Source organism: Diospyros lotus, chromosome 11, assembly GCF_014633365.1.
Source record: "Diospyros lotus cultivar Yz01 chromosome 11, ASM1463336v1, whole genome shotgun sequence".
Lineage (NCBI taxonomy): Eukaryota > Viridiplantae > Streptophyta > Magnoliopsida > Ericales > Ebenaceae > Diospyros > Diospyros lotus.
In genome coordinates, this window is record NC_068348.1 from 4,009,441 (window position 1) to 4,021,688 (window position 12,248).

Genomic DNA, 12,248 nt, shown 5'->3' on the forward strand with positions numbered 1-12,248 from the left:
GCGCAGGACAGTGTGTGGGGGACTCTTAAAGTGGGGGAATTCACTTTTTGCAACCAACTAATGGGATTTCTTCAATATTCGTGGCTTAGGGAAAAAAAGAGGGAGAATGAAAAAGAAAAACATACTCAACAACATATCTGTCATAAAGTTTATTCTTCCTTTTTTTTTCTTTAACTATTTCTCTTACTCTTTTGTTGTAACAAGAAAATAAGGTTCAGTTATTGTTATAATAAGAGTTTGGCGCTTGCATTATGAATGATTTTGCTTATTATTATTGGTTGGCCTAAGGTATAAGATATGGGGTCAAGAATAGAATAAGTAAAATTTAATTCTACAACTACAACACACAAAACTTAAAATTTTAAGGGAATCCCACAAAACTAGCAAGTCTAATAATTATACTATCTTACAGTGAGTGTTAAGTATGCCTCCTCATGATCCTCTTCTTTCAATTAAAATATAACTGAGATGATGGTTGAAATATGGGTAAACTTCTTTTTTTTTTGGCTAAACTTATATGAAAAGTTTATTATTCTTTTGCACTTTAAATCTGATTTATTGAATACTTAATCTTTACTTTATAATTTACATTTCTTAACTACCTAATTATCTAATTAGTATTGAACGTGTAATAGACGTGTTATTAAATACGTGAAAACGAAACAGCAAAACATCACGCCCAATGACTGTCATATTACAAATAACTCACAAATAGATAGGTTGTGAGTTACCGATTAGAGCAAAGAGAAAAATGAAAGGTGGGTCAATTGCGAGTTGTCATTAAGAACAAAGAAAAAAAGGGAATGGTGGGTCAATCGCGAGTCACCAATCGAAAAAGGGTCAATTGTGACTCGCAAGTTGCTCATCAAAGTAAAAAAAAAGGTTGAGTTCGATCGAGATTATAACGATTGATGGCAAACTTAGTTCTTTTGTTTGGGTTAACAAGAGACGAAAGATTATAACAAAGATGATAGCTGAACTCAAAAGAGGAAGACGAAAGAAAAGAGGGGGGCTAAAGACTCACGTATTATTTTAAATAAAATTTAAGTAATTAATGTATGTAAATTATAAAAATTAAGCATTCAATAAGTTAAATTTAAAAAAATGATAAGACGTTTAAATTCAAAAAAAAAATGTATGAGTTTTGCCGTTCAAATATTAAACATTTTGCATGTGACAATGAATTGTTCTCTAGGCATAGACATGTGACAATGCCACAATCACTCAGCCCATGTGGATGTGACTTTGTACATTAGTATTTTATTTATTTTTATTTGAAGTAGAAGACAAAAGACAAACCATTCAAATCAATCCATCCCATCGTAGGATTGGGTCTTGAAGATGATAAGTCTATGTGTAATCTAGACGATATGGGACTACTGGCCAGTCGGCACAGTGCCTTGCTTGACCCATCACCCATCACATTACAGCTCTGATTCAAATTCATAAGCAACGCCCAATTTAACACGGTTCTACTTCATAGACCACCACCCACATATATAGCTTACTTAGAATATCTTCTTCTTCTTCTTCTTCTAAGCCACATTCAAAGGATTTGATTGATTTTGTCGGTTATTCACCTTTGATGACGATTTAGCTCCACTATAATTTCAATTTTTAAATTCATTTAATCAATCCCAACACTTCTTCTCTGTTACTAACTTAACTGTGCACTCCTCAATTTTAAATCTTTGACCTACACACTTTTTGAAATTTTTATTTTGTGCCAAATCAATCTTAATCATTTCAAACAAATTTAGCGATTAATTTGATAAAAAAAATAAAAATTTACAAAACGTTCCAAGTTAAAGATCCAAAATTCAAAAATATATAAAAGAGATATGGCAACTAATTTTAAAAAGTTTAAAAATCAATTGGGCAAATGTTAAAAGACAAAAAATATCCAAAACCAAATATCTAAAGTTGAAGTGATGTGCAATTAATTTGCTTAAAATAAAAAATAAAAAAGGAAAAAGAATCGCCCTGAACCCTTAATGGGTTAAAGGGGATGATGCTCCCAATGAACAGGGATTTGTGATGACTAGTGGAGAATCATTTTTATACCCTATAAACTGGTAGTCACAAAATACACTATCATTGCCACTAACAGAGGTTACAGTGTACAGTAAAAAATATGAGACTTTGTGAAGACTAGCAAATAAGTACTTTTTGTACATTACATTAACTTTGTTATTCAAGAAATTACTTTTCACAACTCAAAACTTACACAGAGAGGTTATACTGTACAGTCAAAAATATGTGTGTGTGTGATGAGAGAGTGAGTGAGAGAGAGTTGTTCTGATCTATCCGCGTTAATTCAGTACAAAATCATCTCCCCACACACTAGAGATGTCAAAAATATCACCTAATAAATACCAATTAAAGTTGATACGTTAATCTTATAAGAGGTACAAAACCTTTGGGAAAACCTCCCCCCCTCTCTCTTATCCCTAGAGCTGAAAGGAATAAATTTGCTAAGATGGCCAATTATACTAAGGAGACAACTGGTAAGGTGGATGGATCAACTAATTTATAAGAAAATCTCACCTCTTCTTGTTGTTCTTTCTTCCCTTCACTTTCTTTTCTAAGCTTTTAATCCTCTGACTAAGAACTGCAGAGGAAGGTATTCTGTGATCTGCTGCAGGCTTTGGTGCTGCTTGGAGGCGCGATGAGTTGACCTGCTGTGCAGCCTGTGCTGCTGCATATTTTTTGACCGCCTCAAGGAAAGAGAACGGCTTTTCGGCAGTTTTGGAGGGTGGCGCTGCGGGTATCACAGGAACACCCAAGAACTTCTTCACCCCGGGGGCCTTGAGCACTGTAAATGAAGATGTATTCATATATTACGAAGAAAGTTGCATATATTATTGCTGGAAAAGCTCCCTGTTATTTAGGCTCAGGAAGCGCAAAAGGGCGATGAAACAAGAATTATTAAGAAATCGAACTTAAGATGACTCACCTAAACCATACATTAGTGAGAAGACGTTGGAGGTAACCCAATAACAAAACAAGGCCTGCAGAAATAAATACATCTTCCCATGTCAAAGACCCTGCTTTAATTTTGAACACAAACTGCTTATTGTGAAATAACTTCCAATTACATAAACAATACTTGAAGCAAGTCAAAATGGGAGACGGAGAGATTAATATTAACAAAATGAAATGAATGTAAACCAAAAAAGAAAGCCATAAAGGGTGTCCCTATCGCAAGAGGCTCCATGCTTTGCAGGAGATCATGGGTGGGTCACATTTTTACAGTCTTCCCTTCCCCTTTTCTTCTTTGCTATTAGCTGCAGCATAACAGATGTGTATATCTCCTCCTACCAACATCAAGAAGGAAGGTGTGGGAGACTAGTCTCAAGGTGGGGGATGGCGGGTAATCAGCCGTACCACCTATCCTTTTATTCTGATTGACATACAGCAATTTTCCCATTCAAAAGCCCAATCCAGGGCCTTTCCTTTTTGTTTTTTTTTTTTTTTTTTCTCGCCACAGATGTTCAACGAGGAAAAAAAAAAAATTCTACCCCACAAGCAATCAGTCCTTAATAGGGTACCCTTTATCAGTACCCCAAAGAGACTTCAAAACTAAGACTCCACTTTTCTATTTCAACCAGTATGGCAGACATTAGGGCACCGATTCCACATCACCACCACTAAGGTGAGAGACCAATCACAGGTACCTGATTTAACCATGATTGTGCTATAGAAACATGCTGCTTGTTCTGGTATACTTGATATTGTGAATCAGTGAATGTGTATTTTTGGAGGGTGGATGTTGAATAAAAGCTGGTAATGCAAATCAATACAAACAGAAAACTTGTAACTACAAACAGAAAACTTCAATCAGCATCCAGGTTTTCTAATACTGAAACATCAGCATGACAAACAAGTGAATAAACATAGTTTAGTGCCACCCTCCATTCAATCAGGGAAGTCCAAAATTTATTTGGAATTCCTTCTGTTTTTCATTTCCAATCCATATAAGCAGAGTACATAACAAGATATTAACCAAATGCTGCAGAGGCGCACCTTAGGGAAAGTCATTGTAATTGGAACTGTAAGAGCGGCGAAGACCCTTGAGACATTTTTCATGGTTTTAGCTGCAGGATTACCTTCCATACCTTCTTGCATGTTACACTAATAGAAGATGGAATGTTAATAGAAATTTGATGGGAAAACAAAGCATGGAGAGCAAAAAAAAACACATAAACACGCGCGTGCGTATCTAACACCAAAAAATAACACATAAACAAGGACAACTGTGTGTGTGCGCTTAAAGAATTGCTACTATTGTATCATACGAAGGGTTTCATCAGAAATACTATCAATTAAAGCTCTGAACTTGCTGTGCTTTGTGCTTTGAGTTAAAACACTGGTTGGGCAGTAAAGCAAACAAGAATAACAAAGATAAGGATGTTAAGAAAGATGTGTGACCATACAAGAAAAGATAAAATTAGAAATGAGGTTATCTGTAATAATGTTAGAGTGATTCCTATTAAAGACAAGATTTGTGAGACACAGTAGAATGGTTTGGTCGTATGAGAAGAAGACCAATAGAGGCTCCTTTGAAAATAGTGGATTTAATGGAACAATTTTCTAGCAAAAGAGGAAGAAAAAGATCAAGAAAAACTTGGTGAAAGACACCTAGGTATGATATTAGTTATAAAGGTCTTACAAAAGATAAAGACTACTGATAGAAATTAATCGCAAGCTGTTGTAATTCATGTAGCCCACCCTACCAGTGGAATGGAGGCTTGGTATGTTGTGGGAGCTTTTGTTTGTGTATACTATCTAGTCAATTTATCACCTAAAATATATAATTGCTATTCCATGTCCTTAGCTTGTTACAGTATCTCTTGAGCTTTCATAAATAGCTATTCACAATAGGGGGAAAAGTCATAGTTCATATGGAAATAAAGTTATGCAAGATTCTTTGTCTTTTTCCCACAGAACATAAATTGAGATGTGATTGTATGAATCCAATTATGTTAAAACATAATATTACAAATAAAATTGCTACTGTAGCAGCTAGCAAACAAACTAAGTCAATGGAGAATCTGAAAGAACAAACATCTAATGACTAATTATGTAACCCTTTTGTGGATTCCAGATCAACCTAAAGCTGTTACAAGGAACCCAATAAGTGAAGTGTGGTCATGTCTCTTAGCATTGGATGCCCCTTTCCACATCTAACAACATGAGGACATGCTAAATATTCAAATTTCTTAAAGATCGTCCTTTATTTCATATAGTGAAATGGCTTTCTATTGCATAGATTGATAAAACTGACATAGTGCACCTTAAGGCATTAAACATTATATTGTAAAAGAGGACCCATATACATGCTTACTAAAAGGATTACTAGAAAAAGACACAAGGGGGACACATCCTCCCAGAATACCAGATGACCTGTTCCAATCTCCAGACTTAAGCTGTGTGAAAAGCCCATCACATAGACCTAAAGCATACAAATTTTCATAATTCTGCAAATAGAAAATTCTTTTGCACAATAAAAAGAAAATCTATAAATGCAAGCAAAAAGCAAAATACAGAATGGAATTGCACCTCTTAACTAAAATCAATACCACCTCAAAAGCCTAAATCCCACTATGTGGGGCAACTACATTGATTCTAGCTCATCAATCATCTCTATCTATGATATACCTTTTAAGGCCATTATATCTTTATATCATGCCTAAGATTTCCCCCATCAAATTTTCCTTGGTCTTCCTTTATCTCATTTGCTACAAACTTTTTGCATTCCATTCACTCTTCTCACTGGAGAGTCTATCAGTTGTATTCTCACATGACCAAATCATCTTAAATGTCTCTTACACATCTCAACAAACATGCCTGACTGAATTTCATTATCTGATCATTTTCTATTAAATTATTGCCAATGTTTTAAGGCTTCCTTTCTAACAATAGGCCTAATAAACTGCATCTCTCTCAGGCAGCTTTAAAGGTTGCATACATCCTCTATGCAAACATGGCTCAGTGCAGCTTTATTAGAAATGAAAAGAAGAATGGAATTAAATAGGTTTAACATTTCAGGATCAAAATCATACAGTACATGGGTCATGCAGCCAATGGCAAGCAAGAACTGGGAAGGCCATCAAAAACATAGTTTGATGGAGCAATAATAAATGCTTACCTCTACAGTTATCCAGAATGTCAGTGCTGCTAAAGCTGGAAAGATATATAAGCTATCGGGAGTTGTCAGATCTGTAAACCAGTATACTCCACCATGTTTAAATGAAGGAACTTTTTCTACCATGTTTGAAATCTAAACATACAGAGTTCAGGTAAATGTTAAATCCAGAGAAAATAAAACTAAAATAAAATTAATTAAGATTTTGCAAAAAAATAATTAACAGATTTCGTGTACTTGACAGAAAAAGGAATTCATCTTACAGCAAGGAAAAAACTGACGAAAACGGGCCCTTGGAAAAGGAGACCCTTCAATGGAGTTAATGGATGAACACCATATCTGCAATATTCAAATTATAATGGCATTGAAGAACATAACACAAAAGAGTGGACAATAAAAGGCTATAAAAGGAGAATACATGCACTACTAAATGCTCAACCCTCTGCTCAAAAATAAAACCAAAAGAAATAGCTACAAGAGATGAATAGATACTAGCATAAAGCAAAAGCCTTATAACATAGTCAAATTTCTCTCAAGAGGATAACTACAAAAATTACAAACATGTCGGGAATACGATAGACATCAAATTTGTCTGCAGCACAATGTGTGTGCTTCATTCAACTTTTCCATGAGAGAGATACAATAACTCTGGAAAGTGGCAAGGCAGATCTTGTCTCCTTTCACAGATCAATTATACTTTTACATAATCAAAGCCAGAATACACTCAAACGATGGTAATAATGCCAAAAACATTGGTTCCAATACATCTGTTTACAGAAATAGTGCACCTTTTGTTGCTTAGTGCTAGAACCTACTAATTTATGCATTGAAGTTTAAATTTGTTGTCAGGCTCCAACAACAGCAGTTGTGACAATTAAAAAAATTTAAACGTTATTGCTATCAGGCAACATAAAGTTTCTTACTCCTTAAATAACGCCTGCATTCGTTGCTGGCCATCAGCTACAGCTTTAGGATCCATCCCCTGGGAAAAGTTAGATATTAAATCACTGTGGAATCTGTTTCGAAAGTATGACTATGGTATGAGAAAATCCAAGGAACACAATATCCTTCAGAAAAATAAAAAGAAAAAGAAAAATCCTTCTAATAAATGTATAATCCAAGGTAGATACATAGAATCAGCCATTGAATAAGCACTCTAAAGTAGGTTACAAACCATGAAGCAGCACTGGATATCATATGGTAACCAAATAAATCATGCTAACAAATACATAATCTGCATGGGCTGTTCATTCTAGGCAGGTAAAGTACATAAACAGAATCCACTATCTTGGATAAATGGTACCAAGATGATTTTAAGTGAATGATAAATCAATAATTTAGTATTAATGTAATGCTGAAGAAAATCAGAGACCAGCTTGTGAACCAAGATAAGTGTTCCATCAGAAGGGAGTGAATTGGGTCCAACACTAATGTATAAGATTAACAATATTAAGTCATTACTGTCTATAATAAAATAAGTATCATAAAAGAAGAGTTTGATGTCCATACGCTATCTTGCATCTCTTCCTTAATCTTCACCAAATGTGGCCTTAAAATCTGACAAAAAGAAAAAAAAGAGATGCAAGGGTTAAATGTCAACACAATGAAAGAAAACAGTAGTGTGTGAGAATCAATGAGGAAGCAGGACAAAGCCATAAAAAGTTAAAAACATGTCAGAAAAATGTAATGCTATAGAAGAGAGCATGTCAAAAAAAGTAATGCTAATATGCTATACAGGAGAACCTTTCTACAAAACTTTCATAAAGAATCAAATCAATGATTAGAGTTCTCTAGATTCATAATAAAGACTGCAAAAAGAAAAGAGATGCAAGGGCTAAATGTCAACACAACAAAAGAAAATATTAGTGTGTAAGGATCAATAAGGAAGAAGGACGGGCTATTTGGGAAAACATGTCAAAAAAAGTAATGCTTAATATCCTACGCAGGAGAACCTTCCTACAAAACTTTTATACAGAATTCATATCAATTGAGTAGAGTTTCACAGCTTCATAACAAAGACCACTTTGCTAAATAAGGTTTTTTTGATGAGCCAATGGTATGTCCTTTATGCTGTAAGTTTGTAGTCTTCATACTATATGATTGGAAGTACAACTTTAAATTTAGGAATTCGTTGAAGATTATACATGCATATATAATTAAGTATACATGGACACAAAACTGTGTAATAAAACTAACTCTAAATCAGTTCATCCAGAAAATGAGGAAGAAGGAGGAGGGGTCAGATCTGAGATCTGACATGAAGTCTCTTCCGTAATTGAGAAAGAGATGAGAATTGGTGGGAGAGAAGAAACACGAGAATTAGAGAGAAAGGAAGAGAGAGAGAGAGAGAGAGAAAGAGAAAGAAGTGAATAGAAGAATAGGAGGTGAAAAATCAGTGGAATAATCCTCACATAATTCCCATCCTCTCGTGCACTTCTTATTTATAGGAGAGTTAGTTACAATTTCTATAGAATTCTCATAACTCTCGGCCATTAGGACCTCAAGTGGCCATGTGCGCTTGGCTCTAATCACCTACATCTCAGTCTTATAACACCCCAATTAGAATAGTGCCCTCGGGCTATGACAACCCCCTTCCCCTTGAATTATTTATTGTCCCCAAGAAATCAAAAGAGCCTGGCCACCTTGGGATATCATTGGAAAAGATTTGGCAGGTACTCCCAGGTGGTGTTGTCGAGGTGCAAGTGTGTCCATTGCACCAAGACCTCTGAGTGTCTGTTGGGGGGGAGGGGGGGAATCCTGGTAGATCACCCTCTTATCTAGCACTACTTGGGGTTCCACTTCTACAATTCTATCTTCAACCAATTCAGGGACCTCCCTGCTAACTCCCTCAGTTGTTCCCATTGCCTTCTTCAAGAGGGATACATGGAACACTGGATGCAACACCACTCCCTCAAGAAGTTGTAACTAATAAGCCATTGGCCCTATCTTGGCAATGATTCTGAAGGGCCCATAGTATTTAGGGCTGATTTTAGATGTAGGACCCTTACTAAAAAGGTGGTGTTGAAAGTTTGAAACCTTTTTACCTTCAAGTAAACCTCCTTCCCTACCTCAAAGGTCCTATCCAAGTGGTGTCTATCAGCCATCTATTTCATCCTTTGATGTGCCATAGTGAGCTCCCTCTTTATCACTGGTAGTGCCTCCTGCCTTTCTTGCAAGTACTAATCCACCGAGGTCTCGGAGTGTAATGCATGACAACCGAATTTATAGGGGGTGGATACCCAAAAAGTGTTTCAAATGGAGTTCTCTTGTGGGTTGTATGGTAGTTGGTATAGTACCATCACTATGCCAATGCCATCCACCTACTTCAACTCCTTGGCCTTGTAAAACATAGGCACCTTAGATATGTTTCAAGACACTAATTTATCCACTTGATTTGTCCATCAGTTTCTGGATGATAAGCTGATGATAGCTGCAGCCCAATTCCCAACCCAGGAACAAGATTTTCCAAAATTGACTTGTGAATATTTTCTCTCTATTAGAGACCACTGCCCTGAGCAACCCATTTAGCTTAAACACCGAATCCATCAACTTCCTAGCCACTTCTATAGCAGTAAACGGATGTGCTAGAGTGATGAAGTGACTGAACTTGGTCATTTTGTCAACTACCACTAGGATAGTATCAAATCCCTCATACCTGGGCAGTCCTTCTACAAAGTCTATGGAAATTGGTCACATCTTTTTATGCCCTGGCCAATAAAAAAGATGCCTTGCTCGATGATAGGTCACATTCAGCCTAGAATGCCTTCCTATGGGAGAATCATGTAATGACTGTAGGATTCGTTTCCTCAGCTACTCATCCTCCCCAATCACCACCCTATCATGGTATCTTTGCAATCCCCCTTTGAGAGCATACCCAAAATCCTCTTGGGGTTGTACTGGTAGCCTAGTCAGAATCTCCTTGATTCAACTCGTCTGCTCATAACTGTTGGTTATGCCCTACACCCAATCAAGCACCAAGGCTGATATGGCATGGCAATTGGTTGTATTCTCCCTTCGTGATAGTGCATCTGCCACTAAATTCTCCTTCCCCTTTTTGTACTGAATATCAAACCCCATTAACTTGGTGATTCTTGTCACGGCCCACCCGTGAATGTAGACTACTCCTAACCCAAATTGGATTAGGAGGAGGTTTCGGCCAACACACAAACAGACAGAGCAAGGGAGGGAGAGAACGACAGTGAAGAATGAGAGAGAGAAGAAGAGCAATGGAGGAAGAATCAATTCTGCTATTCAATGCAATGATGATTTCTCCAGCAAGCTGGGGAATATTTAAACACTCGATGGGTGGGGATTGCCACAACAGATCCCTTCTCCATGCAGTTATAACTGCTTCTTTGTCCTATTCTATTCCCCCTCCCCGTGGGGAATCTTCTAGCTAACATCACTAGGGAAGATATAGCAATAAAATAACAAAGATTACAGCAATAAGGAAATTACAATAGCAAGCAAAATATAAACCAAGACTTATAGCTACTTGATCCATCAGTTCCAGGCCCCCTTCGTGACAATTCCCTTCCTTTGCAACTGATTATGTGCTCTTTGTTGGGAGAGAAACTTTAGGCTCTCATGGTCTATCCTAATTGAACTGTCTTCCTTCCAAATAATACCTCTACTTCTCAATGGCCATTAACACAACCAACAACTCCTTGTCGTAGATACTTAGGCCTAGGTGCCTTGGAGCAAGGGCTTGACTCATATAAGCCATAGGCCTACCCTTTTGAATTAATACAACCCCTATCCTTGTATCGTAGGTGTTAGAACTAGTGTTGTACGTATCTATTAGGAAGATATTATGTCCCATGGTTGTACCTTGTACATTGGTATATATATATATATATATACATACTACATTGTGAATAATATACAATACTTTTTCCTCTTAACATATAGCAAGGTATCAAAGCCACAAACCCTAACCCAACCCTAGATCTAGCCGTCGTCACTGCCACCAATCAACGCCACCATCGCCGGTCACTTCATCCATTGTCGGCTTCTCAAATCTCATGCATCGCTGTTCAGATCTTACGTGGTTGTTTCTATCTCTAGTCGCCACTGCTTTGTCGATTGGCCATCGTTGTCATTGCTCCTTCCATCGCAGTCGGTCTCAGATCTTGCCTCCGTCCGACCGCCACCGTCATGAGTGACACACCGCCTCTAAGTCGATCATCGCCTTGTCTTCTTCCTACAACGCGACTGACAATGACCTCAAATCCGCTTATGGTCAACCTTTTTCTTCGTTCTTGTGGCCGTCTATCAAACTATAGGCCTTTTTCATTAATGATAACCTCAAATCTGCTTTTGGCTAGTCTTCTTCTTCGTTTTTGTGGCCGTCTATCAGACCGTTGGCCTCTTCCATCACCGTTAAGACACCTGAACCAGTTCTAGGGTACAGTTTCAAATCTAGTTTGCAACAACTCTCTAGTTTCAAATCTAGTGTTTACAGTAGCTTCTGATTTGTTTATCTGGTTGGGCTTGGGTTTTCAATTATGGCCTCTTCAAATCTTGGAGTGGTGAATTCCTCTTTAACAGGTCATGCACCTGTACTGTCTTTATCTGGTATTGCAACCATTATCACTGACAAATTGAATGATAAGAACTATATGTCCTGATTAGTATCTGTTCAAATGTGGTTTCATGGGCATGGTGTTAGTGACCATTTGACTACGAGGCTTTCTAACATTGTTGAAACAGATAGGACTGTACGGGATCGCATAGATGCACAATTGGTTACGTTATTATAGCAGTCAATAAATGTTGATTTAATCCCCTTATTTCGTGTCTACGATAACTGTTTTGATATTTGGTCTCATGCTCAATAGCTATATACTAATGACATTGTACGTTTATACATTATCATTAGTAATTTGTGATGTATTCAGAAGGAGGACTCAGATGTGTCTACTTACTTGGGTTGTATTCAATCTGTTATGACAAATTTTAACGCTATGCTCTAGGTAGCAGTTAATCTCAATGAGCAGAAGAAGCAAAGAGACAAGTTGTTTATGATGCTTACCCTTGCAAGCCTTGGGCCCGATATTGAGGGAGTTCACACTCAGATCCTAAGTAGTCCCACTATACC

At 37.0% G+C, this 12,248-nt stretch overlaps 1 protein-coding gene across 1 annotated transcript in view; it reads right to left on the reverse strand.

The window, feature by feature from the left end:
• Positions 1-2,152: 2,152 nt before the first annotated feature.
• The window catches only part of LOC127813144 (mitochondrial inner membrane protein OXA1-like), a 28,845-nt gene continuing 18,749 nt past the window's right edge, over positions 2,153-12,248 (reverse strand). The window contains exons 3-9 of the mRNA XM_052353941.1: positions 7,658-7,705; positions 7,072-7,130; positions 6,412-6,487; positions 6,152-6,283; positions 4,027-4,134; positions 2,957-3,011; positions 2,153-2,815 (exon numbers count right to left, since the gene is read on the reverse strand). Of these exons, the coding sequence (XP_052209901.1) occupies positions 2,544-2,815; positions 2,957-3,011; positions 4,027-4,134; positions 6,152-6,283; positions 6,412-6,487; positions 7,072-7,130; positions 7,658-7,705 (750 nt within the window). The 3' untranslated portion in view covers positions 2,153-2,543. The remainder of the gene's footprint in view (positions 2,816-2,956; positions 3,012-4,026; positions 4,135-6,151; positions 6,284-6,411; positions 6,488-7,071; positions 7,131-7,657; positions 7,706-12,248) is intronic.